This window comes from Chanodichthys erythropterus, chromosome 14 (genome assembly GCF_024489055.1).
Source record: "Chanodichthys erythropterus isolate Z2021 chromosome 14, ASM2448905v1, whole genome shotgun sequence".
Lineage (NCBI taxonomy): Eukaryota > Metazoa > Chordata > Actinopteri > Cypriniformes > Xenocyprididae > Chanodichthys > Chanodichthys erythropterus.
Window position 1 is genome coordinate 6,563,831 of NC_090234.1, and position 22,497 is coordinate 6,586,327.

The following is a 22,497-nucleotide window of genomic DNA, read 5'->3' on the forward strand; positions in this document are numbered from 1 at the left end:
TATATATATATATATAATCAAGGGAGTTTTGAAAAGCCATTAAGACTGCGTTTCCCAGCTTCATCTAGGATGAGCATCCTTATGATACAACAGCCCAGTTCTGAAAAGACTCAGGAGAGGATGAAGGGAGGAATGCGTGGTCGTGACGTCAGTGATGCACCTGCGAAGCGCTCTGTCGCATCATCTCTCTGGCGCTGCTTTAGAATGAACGAGAGCGAGTTATTCAGCATCAGATGCGCCCGTGTGCGGAACAGCTGGAACTTAACGAGGACTACGTGCCCTCTTCTCTCGCAGGATCTGTTGTTTAAAGTTTGCGAATGATTCGTTGAGCTCTACACTCACATAAATGACCGTTCAAAACACGGGTTCGTCTCGTTTTATCTGCAGATGACCGGAGCGGCAGCGATGGCAGGGTCAAATATGGTCTTCTCCGATGTCGAAAGTTTTCTAGACGAGCACCCGGAATTATTAGAGGACTATTTAAACAGAAAAGGCAAGGCGAGTATGGTGGAAAAGTGGCAGAAGAACCATCACGCGACTAAAACTCCGGCGAACTCCAGCGGCGCGGACGCGGAGAAAGCAGCGAACGCGTGCAGTAAAGACAGCTGGGCGAGCAGAGGAGACGGGCTACAGAGACGAGCCTCGCAGAAAGAACTGCGGAAGACATTTGCAAGGTCTAAAGCCATCAATGCCAACAGGACTTATGACGAACACGTCAACTCCAGAGCCCAGGAGCCCCTGACCAGCATGAGGAGGCGCGCGCTGCTGCGTAAAGCCAGCTCCCTTCCCCCGACCACCGCGCACATCCTCTCCGCGCTGCTGGAGTCCCGGGTCAACATCCCTCAGTACCCCTCCACCGCCGTAGACTACAAATACTACCTGAAAGAGAACAACGAGAGGGAGTTTTTCCTGGAGCTCGTCAAAGACATCTCCAACGACCTGGATTTGACCAGTCTGAGCTACAAGATCCTGGTGTTTGTGTGCATCATGGTGGATGCTGACCGCTGCTCCCTGTTCCTGGTGGAGGGACCAGCTAATAAAAAGACCCTGGTGTCCAAGTTCTTCGATGTGCATGCTGGAACCACAGTGCTGCCCTCTCTGAGCAACTCGGATGAGGTGCAGGTGCCCTGGGGAAAGGGCATCATTGGATACGTGGCTGAACATGGGGAGACGGTCAACATTCCCGATGCATATCAGGTGAACGCAGGAATGAAAGCAGGTTGTTTCTTGTTCCCAAGGATGTGCGGGACTTCTGTAATGTTTTGGGAACACAGTTATAAAGGGATCAAAGTAATAAGATCTTACTGGATAAAGTAAAATTCCAATTCCTTACTTAGAGCCCTTTAGGATGCTTGTTTCCAAATAATGAAATAAATTCCTTTGGGATTAGGGAATCTTCAGGGATCCATTCACATTTGGATAATTAATTATCAGATAGACAAGGAAAGTATTTTACTGAGACATTTATTGATGGTCAAAACTCCCAAAGCATGTCAGGTGAAGGAGGTATAAAATGATTGATTCTAGTCCATAAATTCCAAAAGATGTGCACAGGATTACTGATGGACGTTCTGCCATAATTTTGAACTAATATAAAGGGATCAAAGTCAAGATAAAGTGAAATTCCTGTTTTAAACTGAGACTTTAGTAATAAAAACACCCAACATCCCAATGGAAATTGCAAAATGCAATCGTTCCAAATTATGATGAACTGTTTCTGCAACTTTAAAGGGACCAGTCAAATAACTCTGACTTTGATCTGTTACAATTGTTCTGAATTATGATGGAAATTCCACTGGGATTAGGAAACTTGGGTCATTTGCATTACATTTTACCATATGCATAATTACTGATCAGAATTTTAATGACATTCTCAATGCATTACAGGTGAAACAGGAATACAATGATTGTTTCTAGTTTTTTTTTTTTTTTTTTTTTTAATCCTTTAAATTGCTAATGGAATGTCTATTATAATTTGGAATCAATCCTAATGGGAGAAGAAAAAAAATCAAGATCCCATTCTGACATTCTAATTTCACTGCTGAAAAATCATTATGCATAATCAACAACATCATTTGTTTATCCTACTCGATTAAAAAAACAGCCAAAGGTGGTTTCCTCTGGTCAGGTCTGAAGGATTTACAATTTAAAATAACTGTTTTCTGTGTGAATGTATTGTGAACTGTAAATAATTCCTGTGATCAAAGCTGGATTTTCAGCATCATTACTCCAGTCTTCAGTGTCACATGATTAGAATGATTTCTGAAGGCATTCTTGATTCTCATTTGATCCCAATAGAAACTGAATTAGGGTTAGGAAAGCATTAGCATGGTTTGCTTAGGTCACTCACATGACATTTTCCCATACAGATAATGACTTGCAGCACAGACAGGAGAGTATTTTATTGTGAGCCCTGAATGACGTTTTGCTTTGATTATTCCCTGAGATCCATAAAAGGCCTTAGTGAAATAATGAGTGTGTGTGTGAGAGGATCTGAGTATTGATTACTGAATCGATCAGCTCAGACAAACTTCACCCTCTCTGCTCTACAGATAGACTCCTGACGTTCTGATGAGGATGATGATGATGATGATGAGGCCAGCTCGCAGTTCTCTAATTAGTCTGTCAATCTGCGTTTGCCTTTTCATTTAGCAAGCAGAGCAGATCATTAAAACTGCATTATTTATACCAGTAAACTCAGCAATTCAGACACCATTCAACCACGAGATGGAAACATGAATCGTGCAAAAGTGCTCAGCAAACATTATTAATTAAAAATAATTTGAGATAGAAACACTTTCATTACTAACTTTCATTAATAAGTCATATACAGTGTAGATACATAGATTATGTACTTCAAAATAAGAATAAATGATGATGTAATATGATATTTCTGTATACTGTATTTGAACTCATCTTTATTTAATGATAATGTTTGTTAATGTTAACAATGGAATCTACACTACCGGTCAAAAGTTTTATAAAAATGCTTTTCTGCTTACCAAAGCTGCATTTATTTGATCAGAAATACAGTAAAAACAGTAATATTGTGAAATAATATTACAATTGAAAATAACTGTTTTCTATGTGACTGTATGTTAAAATGTAATTTATTCCTGTGATCAAAGCTGAATTTTCAGCATCATTACTCCAGTCTTCAGTGTCACATGATCCTTCAGAAATCATTCTATCATGATTTGATGATCAAGAAATATTTCTGATTATTATTAGCATTGAAATTTGTTTTTGAAAAATCTGTAGTAAGATTTTTTAGAAAAGGAAAGAAATTAACTTTTATTCAGCAAGGATGCATTAAACTGTAAAATGCATACCAGTTTCCACAAAAAGATTAAGCATAAAAAAAAAATTCAACATTGATAATAATAAGAACCATTATTAATAATTGAAAATAACTGAGCAGCAAATCATCATATCAGAATGATTTCTGAAGGATCATGTGACTCTGAAGACTGGAGTAATGATGCTGAAAATTCAGCTCTGATCACAGGAATTAATTACATTTTACAATATATTCACATAGAAAACAGTCATTTTAAATTGTAATAATATTTTGCAATATTACTGTGTTTACTGTATTTTATCACATAAATCAAGTTTTCGAGAGCAGAAGAAACATCTTTTAAAAACATTAAACAAAAATCTTAATCATTCCAAATTTTTGACCAATATAAAGCAGAGGAGACCCAAAGTACACTTTTTTCTCCAGGTAATTTTCTCAGGGTTTCTGTCACTTCCTGTATTTAGTGCTGCTAGTAGCACAGCAATGACACACTTCACTTTTAATTAGTCTGCTTCTCTTTACAGTTATTATAAGTGTTCCCATTCAGCGAAGACTGAGATTGTCTCTTGTCCTCTTTATAGGACCATCGCTTCAGTGATGAGATTGATAAACTCACCGGATATAAAACCAAGTCTCTGCTGTGCATGCCCATCCACAACAGTGATGGAGAGGTCATCGGGGTCGCGCAGGCCATCAACAAGAGTCCCAATGGAGCACTGTTCACCGAAGACGACGAAAAGGTACTGTATGCACACGCTCGGTGACACACACAGCTAAAACTTACACTACATAATTACACTACTGCTTGCCTTCTCTCTTCTGCTCTCGTTATGCTTCTATAAACATTTGATTTCATGTGCAAAGGTTTAATTTCCTACTCTGAAAGACTGAATGTTACACATGCAAACAAGTGGTGAGCTCCAGCTTACCTCAACACACCTGCCTGGAAGTTTCTAGCATGCCTAGTAAGATGAGCTGGATCAGGTGTGTTTAACTGTGGTTAGAGCTGAACTGTGTTAGGCAGAGTGTCTGCACTGCTGTTTTCAAGGAAAGTACTGTAGATGATTTCTCTAGTCAAAAATGATAAAAACGGCGTGTCTGTTTACAAGTGCAAATAGTGTCCCTTGTTGGCAAATGCTATTTACAGTAGCTCCTTCCACCAATGTCTGGTTCTGTCACTCAAGAATTAAAAAGACAGAATTCAACTTCTTCAGTGGTGCAGCAGTAGCGAGTAAGGCTCACAGATCTAGCTTTTAACGTGACTGAATCGGGTTCGAATCTGCCTTTTGCATGGGGTACTATCTGTACGCGTTCCGGTGAGAAGACGTAACTTACAAGAAGCTGAGCTTGTGAGGCGCAGTCAAAACTGTTATATATTGGCAGTTATATATTGTTTATCCAAATCATCACAGATTTTTTTAAATGTTTAAAGGGGGGCGCGACCAAAAAAGTTTGAAAACCACTGACTTAGTGTAAATAACATCTATTTCACCTAGTGTAAATAGCAGCATTTTCTTAGAGATATGCTATTTACACTAGGTGAAAATAGCGATAAATTCTATTTACACCATGCAAAATGATCAGTTCTTTGCAATAAGAGTGTAATTAGTTGCTATCTATACTTTATATTGGCAGATATCTATTGCTATTTGCACTTAGTGTAAAGTGTTTGTAGATATTAAGCAGTCGACTAATACTCTAATGACTGCTAGTTGACATGTAGGTGCAAGGTTACTTATAGTCAGTGCTGGGTGGGTTACTTACAAATTTATTCCACTCTTTGTTATCAACAATGTGAAGTGCATTAAACAGGCTTTCTCAAACCGGGGTTTGTGTAAGAACTACAGGGGTTTGGAAATTTATGAAAACTTAATAATTAAATAAATCTTAAAAATGATTTTACAATTAAAATCAAACACTTCCTAAAAAATATTTTACTTTTTTATGCTGTGTGGCCTCTCCATTTTCAAGGCAATTACAGCCGTCTAACTAGTGTGTGCAATTCCAAAAATATGGAAGACTTTCAGAACATAAGAATATATATATATACATAAGAATATATATATATACATAAGAATATATATATATATATATATATATATATATATATATATATATATATATATATATATATATATATATATATATATACAATAGGCTTCTTTAGAAAGGAAATTAGGAAGGATTTTAAAAATGGGGAGAATCAGTGAATTATGAATAATTTACTGCCATTTTGTGAATATTTAGTAACCATGTAATCAATAAAAAAGTTGTAGTCTGATTACAAGTATTTTAAAAACTAATATAATCTAATAAAAGTATTTAATTTTAGGAACCTGATTACATAATCCAGATTTCATATAATCAGTATCTACCCAGCACTGCTTATAGTTAAAGATGCTAAAGAGGATGTTTTGTTTTTATACATTTTTGCAATATTACTTGAAACTGTCTTTACTAACTGATAAAAGACTATTTATTAGGTGCACTGAAAGGAACAATATTAATATACATCATCTGTGCACGAGGTAGGGCCTTAAAAACATCATCCAATCGTTTACAGATGATCGCGTAAACGATTGGCCCTCTGGCTTGTCAATCACTGCCATGACGTTCCTTGTGAGAGACAAGCGCGGCCACACTCCACAGGCGCTGCATGCGATGTTTTTGTCCGGAGACAGGAGTAACAACTGCAGATTATGAGTTACCTCCGGTGAGTCCGACATAATGAGTCTTTGGTTTCTCAGTCGACGAAAAGATCCTCTGTAGCACCTTTAATAACAATACATTAAAAATGCAACTCATAAATAAAACAACATCAATACACCTCTTTTATGATGAGCATATTTGTGATTTTTGAATTAATGTCAGGATGATACATTTGTCTGATAGCATCATAATAAACAAATTTGAAAAGATAACCTTAGAAAGTATTTTGGCAAAATTTCTTCTAATTGTTTCTTAGAAATCACTATTTCACTACTTAACTACTTAGTAACATTTGAAAAATGTTTGTGCTCCAACTCAAGGTCATGCTTTGCAACCAACATGTAGGGAAAAAAAACATGAAAAACAGGAAATTACATAAAAGAAAGAATCCCTGCAGATTCTTATGACTGTGTGTCAAGGTCAATAAAGGTATAGAAACTAGCAACCATTCGCACCGGCAGTAGGAACTCTGAAGTGACGTAAGCCTGTCGACAGCGACGTCATTTAAAGGGGTGGTTCAGTGTTTTTTTCTAGGCTTGATTGTGTTTTTGGGGGCACAGTTTAACATGTCTTTGTTTTTTTGAAAACGCTGTATTTTTCATATATTTTGGCTTTATTCTACACCTCTGTTTCCACTGTCATATGAACGGCTCGTTTGACTTCCTGCTTCTATGAAGCCACTCCCTCCGAAATACGCGATGTGCTCAGATTGGTTGGCAGGTTGGTAGCTGGCCCAGTGTATCATGATTCGCTGAAGCGTCCGGAAACGACACGCCCATTACCAGTCGTAATTACGCGCTAAGCTGGAAATGTAAATAATGGTGTCTATATTTCTGTATCAAATTGAGCTGAATCAGACCCAGATGAAGAGGGTAAAGCAGAACCTCTGCAATCGCGGCTTTTGAAGGACGTTTATGAATGGTATTTCATTTAGTATTTGTGTCAAAGTGTTTAGATGCTGTCACTGCTGTTTGTTAGCTTTCAATATACAGTTTTATCCTGATTAAAGCTTTACTGTAGCCGAATACATGCCTGAGTAGTCGCATTTTTGTAAAGGTCTTGTTTAATTTATAGCATGAACAACTGCTTGTCTATGAACATAGAAGTTTGTTGGTGTTTGTTGCACTAGAACTTGGCTAACTTCTGTTTTCAAAGTGGGAACTGCTTCATCTTTCAGTAATAGCCTTTGTGCAAATCCAGCACTGAACTCGTGTAGATTCTGGAAGCTTCTTCAGCGCCGCATCCAGTGTAGAAAATATCACAGATTATAATGGGTTCTATTATCTTTTGACACGTTGCGTCAAGCAGCTCGTGTTCGATGTAAACAACTCTTCCGCTTCCATTAAACTGTGCCACATGGCCTCGCCCACTTTGTTGCGTGTTCCCGGGGACAGGGTTTATGATGTCACCAACCCAGGAAGAAGCTTGTTGTAGTCCAAACCAGCCGTTTTTGTAGGCAATCAACTTCCATAACTTTAAAAGACAATATCTCCGTTTGCACTGAACTTTCAGCGCTGTAACTTTGCAGATACTGTTTATGCTCAAGCAGCAACATTACACACTAACTAAAGTTAAAAAAGTGAAGTCGCATTGAACCACCCCTTTAAGTGTGGCATTCAACAATGTCACCAACTCCTTAGTTGAGAAATGCCTGGACTTTCCATGCCGGTGTTTCGCATGCGTTCAGCCAATCAATGTACACTTACATCACTGGTAGTTCCTATTGTGCTGGTTTAGACCCTACTCTGAAGTAGGAGCTAAATTAGTCCCCCCCAAAAGGTGTTCGTGACACTAAAATCGTTCCCAGTTCATGCAGTGAGAACACTCCAAAAAGCCGGTACTTCTGCTAATTGTTATTGGAACTATGAAAACTTTCCTCCGATGCGAAAGCTTCTAAAAAGTCTCTAAAAACTTAAGATAATTTGACCCTTTTATGTCAAGTCAAAGTTATTTGAAGTAGTAAAATGACTCCCCATGCTTTTACTTATTTATAAGCTCAAAATATACAAATATTTTTGCTTTTATCATCACTCTTACTTGTTATTGCCCCATTAACAGGTTACTTTATCTCTGTGCAGAGAAACCTAATAAAGTGTTAGAGAGTGAAATATACTTTACTGCATGCAGTTGAGGAGATTGCAGTGATATATCATTGTACTTAAAAGTGTAGCTTTGCACTGATGACACAAACTGTGTGCTTATGTAATGGTGCTGTCATTGGATAACTGTGAGTGGGTTGAGTGTTCATGACTGTCTGCGTAAAGCTGAATAGTTAGTGTTAGTGTCAGTTGCCCTTGTCATCATTTGTTCTGGGCTAAGGTAGCGTGGTCAACCATGCCACGCTCTCATGAAAAAGAAATAAAGTGTCTCATTAATGTTGACCTTCAGTAACAATGAAGTCTTTATAAACACAGAAGCAGTTCTCATATGGCAGAGTCATTAATCAGCGACCGCTGCTGAAATCCCTGAGCCGCGCTGCTCTGTTTACAGGAGCTCAAGTGACACCGGTAATACGACGTCTTTCATGCGGGAAGTGCGGCACGTGTGAAACGTTTGAACATATCTCCTTAAAGGACAGAGTCATTGGAAGTATTTTGTTCCATTTAAAGTACTTTTGGAGTACCATGTTCTGTAAATTCAGTATCATGTGTAATCATATCAAAGTGACATGGTAACAACACAGTACTTTGGTAAGGGTTATTAGTGGTGATTTCTAATGCAGTCTTTACTATTTATTTTTTGGGGGCCGATACCGACTTTAACAAACAATTAATATAACAGTTGATTCCGATACCGATATGTCACTTGTTCTCTTATTTGAAATTTTGTGATTAAATGAGATAGTATTTTGATCATGTTTTAAATTATTGCTGCATCATCAAATCATTTTTAATGAACATGGATTGGATCCATTTAACATTCAGCAGGCCTACATAAATGCATATTAATGAAATATACATATAAATGAAATACATATTAATCAGTCCTTATTGTAACAGATTTTATTGTGATTAATCTTCTAATTTGTTTTTGTATATATTTTAATATTTTTTGTAAGTTTAAATTTGCATAAGATCTCCTTTACAAAGGCGGGACTCTTATTTTGATGGGTCTTCTAGTCTACGGAGCAATACGGGCAATGAAAGGCAGTTATTTAGCAGATTTAAAGTTTGACAGTTTATTAAGCACCTCCCAAAAAGGCATAAGGTCTGTATATATTTGTTTACTGTTAGTTGTAATAAGTGTTTTGTGTAATTTGCTGTATGTTGATGATAATGCAATGGAGAGAGAGTTTAATGTGCACTTCTTTTTGTTTAGTTATTATGGTGGTTTGTTTTTGGAGTGAAAACGAACACAATAAACTTAATAAAACATCAATCAGTGATTTACTCAAGAATAGTGTGCATTTTTTTTTTTTTTTGTCTGTTGTTATTTGAACATGAAAGCGCAGACAGCAGCACTAGGATTATACAACAGACATAATATGTACAGCTCAGTGCCTTCACGCAGTTAATTAATAAACTATCGGTTTGTTATATCTGCCTTGCTGCTATAGCCGATATGCCGATGGTTGTAAATTGAGCAAAAATTGGCCGATAAATATCGGCGGCCGTTACATCAGTGCATCTCTAGTTTTAGAGGCATTATTACTCTGTATCCAACTGCATCAGTCTGCGCATCACTGTCTGAAATCCCACTGAGTGGAGCTCTGCTTTGTCATACCTTGTGAAAAAGAAGTATGCTTCATTGTATTGAATGTGCAACTACAGTGTCTTAAAAGTATATTTGGTGATATTTTGTTGTACTCTTGTTTCCCACACAATATTTAAAATGAGTCTGTAATGGAAAATGGCCCTGGTGCAAAGTCAACCTGAAGTGGTGTGGTTTCTTTTAAAAACTATTTCTAAGTGACTACCTCTATACCAGGACACACAGATAGGATAACATTCTGATCAGAAGCGTGTTTACACTTGACTTTTCAATGCATATGTGGACAACATCCAGATACAGGCAGTATGTTAATGCCAAGTGTAAACTAGCCCAATGACAATTTTTTCCTAGCACACTTTAACTATCCTTATTGTAAGTGCACTTTGTAAAAATGCCAAAGTTTTACTTTAAAGCTGCAGTCCGTAAGTTTTGCCTCTTTGTCGCCATCTCTGTTTGAAACCTGCAATTGCAGTTATTTGTGGAATTATCATCTTTATGTAGGTTGTGCATCGGCACGGCTCCTCAGCGCGGATTAATCTAATGTTTGGTGTCAGTCATCACACCGGTATTCAGAATCACAGATTCTATGTTTTGGAAGTATGACCACAATAAGAATTTGCACCGGAAAATATCACCTGAACAAGTAAGTAACATGTTCTGACCAACTGAGAAAAAAAGCATTACAATAATGTGCGCTGCCAATGATGATTAAATCTAACGATCGCTTAACTCGGATAAGGTCAAAATGTGCACATTATTATTATTGTTATACTTTGTTCTCAAATTGTTAATACTAACAACATCAGCATTGCGTGACTACGTGTATTTAGTGTATATTAGCATTACCTGTAGATTTCAATTTCTGTAGCCACTCTACAGTCCTTTTGCTTTTGACCATGGCTGAATCTCCAGTTGTCACTGATGATTTGTCATTTTGGCTTTTCTCGATTACAATCTGCCATCAAAATGATAAGTTTAATTATTGCAGCTGCTGTGAGAAAAGACTAAAAATGATCCGCCATTCACACATGATATAGCCTACTAGCTGAGACTCCTTCTTTATGTAAACAGACGTGAAGTAATGACGCAAAATGAATGGCTGCATGCTCGAAATTCCCACAGAATCCACCAGTACCACCCGAATTTGAAAACATTATTACAAGCTTACTGTTGTGAATCTACGGTGACCAGGAGGGGACATGTTTGGTTCACTTAGTTTTGTCATGGCCACGACATACACTATATTGCCAAAAGTATTGGACACCCCTCAAAATCATTGAATTCCAGACTTCCAATCACTTCCATGGACACAGGTGTATGAAATCAAGCACCTAGGCTTGCAGACTGCTTTTACAAACATTTGTGAAAAAATGGGTCATTCTCAGGAGCTCAGTGAATTCAAGCTTGGTAAGCGTGCAATAAGTCCATTAATGAAATTTCCTCACTACTAAATATTCCACGGTCAACTGTTAGTGGTATCATAACAAAGTAGAAGCAATTGGGAACATACGAAACTCAGTCATGAAGTGGTAGGCCATGTAAAATCACAGAGCAGGGTCATAATATGCTGAGGCGCACAGTGCGCAGAAGTTGCCAACTTTCTGCAGAGTCAATAGCTACAGACCTCCAAACTTCATGTGGCCTTCAGATTAGCTCAAGATTAGCTCAGTGCGTAGAAGCGTCATGGAATGGGTTTTCATGGCTGAGCAGCTGCCTCCAAGCCTTACATCACCAAGTGCAATGCAAAGCGTCGGATGCAGTGCTGTAAAGCACGCCATCACTGGACTCTAGAGCAGTGGAGACGTGTTCTCTGGAGTGACGAATCACGCTTCTCTGTCTGGCAATCCGATGGTTGCCAGGAGAACGGTACTTGCCTGACTGAATTGTGCCAAGTGTAAAGTTTGGTGGAGGGGGATTATAGTGTGGGGTTATTTTTCAGGGGTTGGGTTTGACCCCTTAGTTCCAGTGTAAGGAACTCTTAATGCTTCAGCATACCAAGACATTTTGGACAATTTCATGCTCCCAACTTTGTGGGAACAGTTTGGGGATGACCCCTTCCTGTTCCAACATGACTGCGCACCAGTGCACAAAGCAAGGTCCATAAAGACATGGATGAGTGAGTTTGGTGTGGAGAAACTTGACTGGCCTGCACAGAGTCCTGACCTCAACCCAATAGAACAGCTTTGGGATGAATTAGAGCGGAGACTGTGAGCCAGGCCTTCTCGTCAACATCACTGCCTGACCTCACAAATACGCTTCTAGAAGAATGGTCAAAAATTCCCATAAACACACTCCTAAACCTTGTGGAAAGCCTTCCCAGAAGAGTTAAGGCTGTTATAGCTGCAAAGGGTGGGCCAACTCCATATTAAACCCTACTGATTAAGAATGGGATGTCATTAAAGTTCATGTGCACGTAAAGGCAGGCGTCCCAAAACTTTTGGCAATATAGTGTATAAACTCGTGAGAATGTGATAATATGTTGTGGCCACGAGATATTAATTAGTGAGAAAGTGATAATAAGATCATTTTGTCGAGGTAATGGCATCCTTATGTCATGGCCATGCAATGTAAAGTTATTCCAGGTAATTCCAGGTTGTCATGGCCACGAAAAAATATATCGCTCCCTCAACATATCTTGAGTCCAAGACTTTACATCGCGTGGCCACGACATAAGGATGCCATTACATCAACAAAAATGATCTTGTGGCCACGACTTATTATTACGTTCCCACAAATTAATATCTCATGGCCACAACATATTATTATGTTCCCACGAGGTAACGTTGTGGCCACGACAAAAACAAGTGAACTGACCAAGTCCTCTCCCGGTCACCGTATGAATCGGGCTAAGGTAAGGAGATAGTTTTGAACACTGGCTGGTTATGTACTTGCTCAAAAATGGATTAAAGTAAAGTTACGGACTGCAGCTTTAAAGTACATTTTAAATCATTAAGTTTTAATAATCTTTTGTCATGCTTTAAAGAAGTACACTTATTTTGATGTGTTGACTAACATACTAAAGCACACGTAAAGTACTTGATTATTATTTTAACTGTGTAGTACCAACCACGTGGCAACACACTCTAGCATGTCAGTTTTAAAAATGTAGCTACTAAATGTATCCTTATATTTTCCTTTGAGTTGAAGTTGGTACCCCTTTCAGACCTCAATATGCATAATTAAATATGAATGTGAATATCAGGCTAGTTGTTCTTGTTTGTTTTTAATGAAGTTTTTCATTGTGTTCTTCTGATTCGATTGGTCCGGTGATGATGGCACCACACCTTGTTGTCATGTGGTAAATACACTTATCGTTCATCGGTGTGAATGAAACAGATGCTGTGGGTTTTAAAGCTGAAAAGGACATCTCTTATTTCTCAACGTAAGCAGTGAGCACAGCGCTGACACTGGATATAATGAATGTGTTCAGCGGTGTCAGGGATGCTGAGAGGAGACACACAAAGTGCGTGTGTGTGGATTTGCTGACGTCCAAACGAGGCTTTATATTATTTTGCAGAAAGCATTATTTAACCTTTATCTTATAGTCACCAGCCACACGCTTACAGACTGAGACACTTGGTCTCTCTAGATATTTAAAGGGATAGGCTAGTTCATCTAAAAATGAATTTTCTGTCATCATTTACTCACTCTAGTTCCAAACCCTGTATGTCTTTCTTTAATTCAGTGGAAAATGCATACACAAACATTGATTGTTTCTATTCTATTTTCCATGTAGTCAAGAGGGACTGAAGCTTTTATGCTTCAAAAAGCATCATAAAAGTATCATTAAAGTGTCCATATAACTTGTGCACTATTCAAGTCTAGTTTTATGTGAGAAAAAGCGATGACCGATATGTGATTCTTTTGAGTCTGAGCTTATCAATGGATCAGTTGATTCGGTTCACAAAACTGGTATGAATAATTAATGCACACATCAAACTGACTTGGTTATTGATTTCCACTCACTTAATGATCAAGTTGCAGTTGTTAATATCTCAATGGACCCTTGTGAAAAAGAAGTGAACTTAATTGTACTGAATGTGCACTTGTAGAGTACTTAAAATCTTAAAAGCATATTTAAAAAAGATAATATATTAATTAAAGCCCACTTAAAGTCCCCCTATAGTCAATAAATGTATCCCTTAAACTCATCTTTGATCACCAAAATTGCTAAATGTAATCGATTTTTCATATCAACAGAAAAATATACCGGGATGATATTCTTGAAACTCCTCTGCTTCGCAGCATAGTTAATGATATGCTAAAGCCCGCCCCACTCGTGATGGGATTGTTACAACATATTTGTGATGTAGAGAACAAGGGTTTTTGAGACCGCCTTTGGTTCACTGCAGTTTTAAGGAGAAAATACTCAGCAATGGTGTTGAGTTATGAATTTGCGCATGGTTTGCCTTAAAGCAAATTAAAAACACCAGATAGACATATGAACACCATTAAATAAATAACATTATTAAAACATCAATAAAGGAAGTCTTAGTCTAAGCAAACAATTCAGTCAGACGTACAAAGTCAGTGCTCTGGTAGGCTACAATGGTAAAGGTAAATAGCCTAAATAATATAAATATAAAGTTATGAAACTTAATTTTGCCCTCAACCAAAATGATTTGCCAGGAAACAAATTATAGATTCATGAGGCCAAATATCGCCCGTTAGATATACACAAGACAAATTATATCTCATGTTTAACCACTACAGAGACATCAGAGCCAGCGGGAAAATGTCTGAAGGACTAGCCGATGTAAGGCTGCTCTCGGCTGGGCACATGAGCGCTGAGCGCCCAGGGATCGCCTGGATGTCACAACTCCAAAAATGTCAGATCAAATTTTCAAATAGGCACTATCTATATCAATAAACAACAGATTTGAGCTTTAAAACAGTACATTCTTGCCTGAAAAACTCTTAAAACTAAATTTCATTACATATTAACAGTAGTACGCGTGTTTTCTCTTCTGCTATTGACGCTTGCTGGTTAGTGCCAGATGCATCCTGGGATACCTGGATGTCTCAAGTCCACACAAGTCACCTCTCGATGCATCCTCGATATAAGGGGTGGATCAAGAACACATCCAGGGATTTGAACTGTACTTGGCTAGATGTGAACTTTGAATTGGAACAGTACTTGGGCAGCGACTGATGACGTTTCACAAGTCCACAAGAAATCAAGTACAGACAAGAATACATATTGAGAAACGGCTTCACTCACACCAAAATTCTATTCACCTGCACCTGTCCCTCATTAGCTCACTCATCAACCACATAAGAGAACACATTTTCAGTACATTTTCATCACTGGGTTTGACGAATATCCGGTCTCTGAGTCTGGTATTCCATTACAGAAGACCAGACAATACCAACCCCACAGGATCCTTTTAAAGAACTAGTAGATTCACTCCGCAGAGTCCTTACCACCCCCGGAACCATCACTGCACCAAGCACTTCTTCCCAGACAGGCCAGATGAGCCCTTTTCTTCACCTGTTTTGATTTTTCAATTTTTTTCTATCATCCAGGGAACAAGAATGTGAAAGTTTTATAGTCAGCCCTGTCCATTGGTCCCTGGATGAAAAGATCTTCAAAGCCAATGCAGCCCGTCGGGGTACCCAAGGGTCACACCCACATTCCAAGAACTCACTGCATCCCTCTGATGGAATCAGTTCATTCCTCCTTGGGCACTGCCACCCTGGGATCAATCAAACCCTCTTGCTGCTACAAGATCACTTCTGGTGGCCTGACATGGCACAGGAAGTGAGAAGGTTCACCTAAGGATGCAAGGAATGCGCAATGTTCAAAAGTCCATACCAAGCAAGCTCCTCCTGACCCCTTTCCTCATCTGCCCACCTTGGAGTAGGTTTTATCACAGACTTACTACCATCAAACAGTTATATCTGCCACCTCGTGCCCCCTCAAGGGTTTTCCTACTGCCATGGAAACAGCTAAGTTGATGCTCAATCATGTCTTTTGCAACTTTGGACTACCAGAAGACATAGTGACCAACACCTATGAAGAGACGGTGCCAACTCCTGCGAGGACTTCAGAAGACGCAATCATCTGGATCAACATGCACATTGTCCAATTTCTATATCTTAATTATTGTTAATGTAATTCATTTTTCCAGGAGCTCATTGCTTCCACCTTCAGCTAAACTGCTAACAGTGATTGTAAATTGCCTAAATTATTTCATTATTTGCTAACTGCATTCTTTAAATTGTAATGTTGACATGCATTCTCTGTAAAGCTGCTTTGAAATGATATGTATTGTGAAAAGCGCTACACAAATAAATGTGAATTAAATTGAATAGTCTCCGATCGAGGTGCTCAATTCCTCTCCCAGGTCTGGAAAGCCTTTTTCACCCTCCTAGGTGGGACTGTAAGTCTCTTCTCTGTTTACCATCCTCAAACCAATTGCCAGATGGAAAGTAAGATACAAAAGATTGGACGATTCCTACGAACCTTCTGCCACAGCCACCAGAACTCCTGGAACCACTTCCTCGCCCGGGCCGAATACACTCAAAACTCTCTCTGTCAGCCAGCAACCGGTCTCACCCCATTTCAGTGTGTACTCAGCTTTCAGGCCCCTTTGTTCTTGTGGTTGCATGGAGCCATTGGATGTACCATCAGTCACTGGTTCCAGGAGAGCAAGAGGGTCTGGGACACAGCTCACCACCATCTCCACCGTAGGAAGTCCCAGACACTTTGCTCCCTTCCCCATATCCCAGAAAATTAACCCCGTCACATATGAACTTCACCTCCCACTCCGCCTCTGATCCTGGACAATGAAACTGTCTACACCGCTTTGGACTCCTGGCACCGTGGGGCCAACTAGAGTACCTCATCGACTGAGAGGTACAGACCCGAAGAAAGATCATGGGTTCCTAGGGATGAGACAATCAAAGTAATTATGAAGTTGCATATAAAGATGTAGGTAAGTCCTACTTACCTCTAAAGTTCAGTGAAGTGCATTTAATATAAATTTAAATGATAATACATTTTCATTTAATTGCAGTTAATGTGCAATTAAGTATCCGGATACATTACATTTTCACTTAAGTATGTTCTTTTGAAGTATTATACCCTTTTTAGAAGTATCATGAAGTGTACTTTTTCACAAGAGCAGTGGTGAATAATAATATAAATCTTGGTCTGTTCTTTACACAAACCTATTATGGCTTTAGAAGACTTGGAATCATAGTATGGACTACTGTTGTTATACTTTTGTGGAGCTTGATGTCATCTTGCATGCCTCTCCTTTTGTTTTCCAATGAAAAAAGAAAATCAAATCAAAAAGTTTGGAATGAGGGTAAATATACATTTTGGGGCAAACTATCCTTTTTATCTTGTGTTTATATGACTACATGTATGAGCCCCAGTTCATGTTCTGTACAATGAGATTTCATGTGCTTTTCACTGTACATTAGCATCAAGGCAAGGCAAGGCAATTTTATTTGTATAGCACATTTCATACACAATGGTAATTCAAAGTGCTTTACATAAAGAATAATAATAAAAATAGAACATAAGGAATAGAAATAACAGTAAAAACAGAGAATTTTGATATCTTGATGGATGAGCTAGGAAGTCTCAGAGAGTTTGTTGTTGTTGTTGTTGTTGTTGTCCGTCAGAGTGGATCTAAACGGATCTATCCATCAGAGCAGATTTGAATGGATCTTCCTCGCATGACAGGACTGCTACCTGTTAAGGCACTTCAAACTGATACACAAAGTTTCAATCTCCCTTTTTGACAAGACACCTCAAACTGCACCACACAGCCCTAATCCCCCTTCCGGAGATATCTTATCTATGCAACGCAGTTCAAATTTCCCCTTTGGAAAGTGTCCTGACTGTAATCCAGAGATATCTTAACCATGCACTACAGCTCAAATTTCCCCATGGTTTGTACCAAATTTTAACCTAATCACAAATGCTTTCTTCCTAATTCTCCCAGCTCTTTCAACCAGACAGCAATATTTAAAATGTATTAAAAGTCAGAATAACAAGATGATACATAAAAGATATAAAATACATTAAAAATGAAATAAAAACAGGAAAAGGAATTAAAAGAATAAAAAGATAATACGTATAAAATAAAATGCAAACAGTTCGGACATAGCACAGTGCTCAATCAGCAAATGCATAGGTAAAAAGATGTGTTTTGAGTCTGGATTTGAATGTGGCTACTGTTGGAGCACACCTGATCTCTTCTGGAAGCTGGTTCTAGCTGCGGCTGGCATAACAGCTAAAAGCAGACTCTCCTTGCTTTGAGTGAACCCTTGGTATTTCTAAGTGACTTGATCCTGATGATCTGAATGATCTGTTAGGTTTATATTCTATGAGCATATCTGCAATGTATTGAGGTCCTAGGCCATTGATTGATTTATAAACAAGTAACAGTACTTTAAAATCAATTCTAAATGCAACTGGAAGCCAGTGCAAGGACCTGAGGACTGGTGTGATGTGTTCATGTTTTCTGGTTCTGCTCAGAATCCTGGCAGCAGCGTTCTGTACAAGCTGCAGCTGTCTTATGGTCTTTTTGGGAAGACCAGTGAGGAGCCCATTACAATAATCCACCCTGCTGGTGATGAAAGCATGAACAAGTTTCTCTAAGTCTTGACTGGAGACAAAGCATCTAATTCTTGCAATATTTTTGAGATGATAATTTGCTGATTTAGTTACTGTCTTTACATGGCTACTGAAACTCAGGTCTGACTCCAAAATCACACCAAGATTCCTGACTTGATTTTGTAGTTGTTTGACCCCTAGAGTGAAGGTACGTGTTCACTTTGAGAACTTCATCTTTGTTTCCAAACGCAATGACTTCAGTTTTGTCTTTGTTTAACTGAAGGAAGTTTAGGCACATCCAATTTTTTATTTCATCAATGCATTGGCACAGGGAGTCAATGGGGCTATAGTCGTTAGGTGATAGGGCTAGGTAAATCTGGGTGTCATCTGCATAGCTGTGATATGCAATTTGGTTCTTTCTCATTATTTGGCTCAGTGGCAGCATATATAGGTTGAACAGGAGGGGTGCGAGTATTGAACCTTGAGGGACTCCGCATGTCATGGATGTCCACTCAGACTTATGGTCACCGATACTCACATATTAACCTCTCCCTTCTAAGTACCATTTAAGGACCATCCCAGAAAGCCCAACCCAGTTTTCCAGCCTGTCAAGAAGAATGTTGTTATCGACAGTGTCAAACGCAGCACTGAGATCGAGAAGAACCAGCACTGATAATTTAGCTGAATCTGTGTTTAGGCGAATATCATTTATTGTCTTTATGAGTGCCGTCTCTGTGCTGTGATGTGGTCGGAAACCAGATTGAAAGTTGTCAAAATATCCATTCAAGCTTAAGAACTTGTTCAGAAAAACATCTTTTTCAATGATCTTGCCTATGAAAGGAAGATTTGAGATTGGTCTGTAGTTGCTCAATATGGTGTTATCCAGATTGCTCTTTTTCAGGAGGGGCTTACCAACTGCAGTTTTCAGGGATTTTGGAAAAGACCCAGAGAGAAGTGAGGCATTTACCACTTCTAGAAGATCTGCTTCTAAACAGTTAAACATGCTTTTGAAAAAAGATGTGGTGTATGTCATGCATGCTACTAACTGCTGAATTAATGATGAAACTCTTCCCTGTGTGTGAGACAGAGAGGCAGAACAGAGAAAACTTTGTTATTGTTTCCAGCCCACAGAGACAAAGGTGCCACTTTTAGATTCTGTATTGGCAGTAAAGTCTTAGTACCACAGTGTTTTCCAATACAGTACAGTAGACATATTGTATATTTAATGAAAAGGTGAGGTTTTGTTCTGCTCATTTTGTGGAGAAACAATTATGGGTTGTTCAGTTGCATGAGTCTAGACTGTATAGTTCATCACTTATGAAAAGAGCTTTGGATTTCTGCTATTGCTGCTCTTGTGTATGTTAATGGTGTTGGTTGGGAAAGCATCACTATTACTGTTGCTCATGTTTAGGGTTAGTGATTTGAACAAAGCTTAAAGTATTAAACTTTAGGATGCAACTTTGTGCCACAGACATTAAATGATACCATATTTTTGTGGCCTTTTGAGGAGCGGTGTGCTAAAAAAATTTAAACATGGGACAGCCTATCACATATATTGTGGTTTCGAATTAAGAATTTGTTCTCTCGTTTTAGTACTAATAATTCTCTTATTTAACGTAAATCACACTATATAATAATTTGTTCCCTCGATTTAGTAAATCATGGCCACTGTGTAGTAATTTGTTCCCTTGATTTGAGTTAACTAAAACAAAGGGAACGATTTATTATATTGTGCGCACGATTTAATAAAACAAGAACACAAATAATTAAAAAGAATTATATTGTGCACATGATTTAGTTAAAATGAGGGAACGAATTAGTAAAATGTGCTGACATATTAGTAGGCTGTGAGAACGATTTGTTAATTAACACAATATACATATTTTTTTTCCAGCATGTCGTGTGTGAGGCTCCATAACAACGCTATGTCCAATTTAAAAAAAAGTTTTCACAGGATACATTTGAATCTTAACGTTGTAGCGTCTGCACAGGATCAGATTAGCAAGTCAACTATAAATTTCATCAAAGTTTTAACTTCTTGAACTTTTGTTTGTAAATTTCATATTGGCTACAGCCTGGCTGACATTAACAGCCCACGTGACACATTTTATGGCCGTGTCGATGGACCCGCGAATCTCTCCCTTATGACTTCAAACGATCACGATCAACTCAGATCGAATTACGCCAAGCCATGTGGCCACATTCCAGACGTCATCAAACTCCAATACATGTACGCGCGCACACAGAAGAACATACCAGGACTCTCTTTAAGTCACATTCATTAAAATATGATTAAGATGTAATCCTCTAAGCATGTATTTCAGTTGTAAGCATGTACTTCATTAGCTACGTTTACATGCACCAATTTTCGTCAATCCGAATGAATTGAATCCGATTGCAGATCTGTTCACATGTACTCTAAACATTGTAATCTGATTCAAATATCCGTTTATATGTATTTTATATACATTCCAATCAAAACTTTTGCGCACACGCTCTGCGTGTGTAACGTCATATCAATCACACTTGCGGTAACCCAGGTTACGTCAACAGACGATGATCATGTATCGACGTCGATAACCAGAGATGTTGTCAAGGGCATCAAATCTTGGCAATATTAAGAGGATTTGTATTTCCAATTAATGTAGGCCTAGTCCTGCTACATTCTAGTCTATTATTATTACTATTAGGTTCAGTTTCTTTTATTATTAAATTAATATTATACTACGTGCTGTGAGGATAATAAAAGATTAGGCTATTAGCTATCTTTGAAAATGTTTTAAACATTTTTTAGATAGGCTATATTATACAATGAATTATAGGCCTATAACTAATTAAAATTATTAAGAGTGTAGGCTATAATATTTCCTAATGCAGTCATCAATCAAAATTAGCGCAGCTTTACTTCAAGCACCGACTTAAAAAAACAACCTGTTTAACATGAAATATTATTATTCTCATTTGTTTCACAAGCCATATGTACGGAAACAAGAAAAATAATGAAATAAATTAAGACAGTTACCGTTATCAGCATTTTAGAGACTTCTGAATGCGATTGAGAAAGTAGTCGGATTCAAGCGTTTACATGGTCATTTTTTGCTGTTGGATCGGATTAGAAAAGGAATAAACCACCCCTTCCAATCGGATCGAAATTTCATTGGGATCGAGCTCAATCGGATCGATTTAGGTGTTTACATGAACGTTTTTGAATCCGATTAAGCCGTCAATCCGATTACAAGTGGATTATTTGGGTGCATGTAAACGTAGCCATTTAAATTACGACTATAGTTGTCTTTATGTCTTTGTCACCCGGTCATAATTCTCTCAGGATGCTTTAATTAACTATGTATGTTCTGTTAAGATACCATGCATTAGTCTATTTCTAAGGTCTTTTGGAGTAAAAGTTACCAATTGTAAATCCATCATAAATTATGCAAATTGAGCCGCATGACAAGACAAAGAGAACCTGTTCTTGGCTGTTCACCCAAGGAAGCGTTTTGATTTATCCTTAAAAGACAACACACGCATGTTCCTTTGTCTCTCGATTGTCTCGATTGTCCCTCGCCCATCTCACGCACATCTCTCCCGGACGTCTCGGCGACTGCGCTCCCATCACGCGCTCCTCTCCTTCTTCGGGACGACCACCTTTGGCGAAGCAAACTTTCAAGTTCTCAGTTCAAACTTCCTGCGGAGATGGAAGAAGCCAACGAACTGCAGCCATGGACACATTGAATCTTCACATGTATCTTTTGCAAACTGCTCTACACTTTAATGCTAGAAAAGGAAGTTATTTCTCGTGGCCAGAGGAATAATCTCCTTTTATAATAGTCGATAAGGAAAACTGATAGTTTGTTGGACAAACTAAAAATTAACTATTAAACTAGAACTAATCCTGAACCATATATGTAATTGATTATAATCCGTTGTAATTAATTCACAATATGTGCATAATTCCCTTTTTGGTCGATTTATATTATAATTGAATATAACGCGTTATGATTTAATTTTATATATATATATATATATATATATATATATATATATATATATATAATATTTCTCCCATAATTTTAATTAATTAATTAATTAATTGTAATTCGTTACAACGTTTACAACAGATACCTAATTTACGGCGATTACTAAAATATGTGATCGGGAAAAAGGCAATGAAAAAGTGCTGCAGTTAACAGTTAACAGGCTAATT

At 38.1% G+C, this 22,497-nt stretch overlaps 1 protein-coding gene across 1 annotated transcript in view; it reads left to right on the forward strand.

Annotated features, from left to right (window-relative positions):
* The first annotated feature begins 405 nt into the window (after nt 1-405).
* Nucleotides 406-22,497, forward strand: part of pde11a (phosphodiesterase 11a) — a 77,198-nt gene continuing 55,106 nt past the window's right edge. The window contains exons 1-2 of the mRNA XM_067410224.1: nt 406-1,197; nt 3,883-4,041. Of these exons, the coding sequence (XP_067266325.1) occupies nt 406-1,197; nt 3,883-4,041 (951 nt within the window). The remainder of the gene's footprint in view (nt 1,198-3,882; nt 4,042-22,497) is intronic.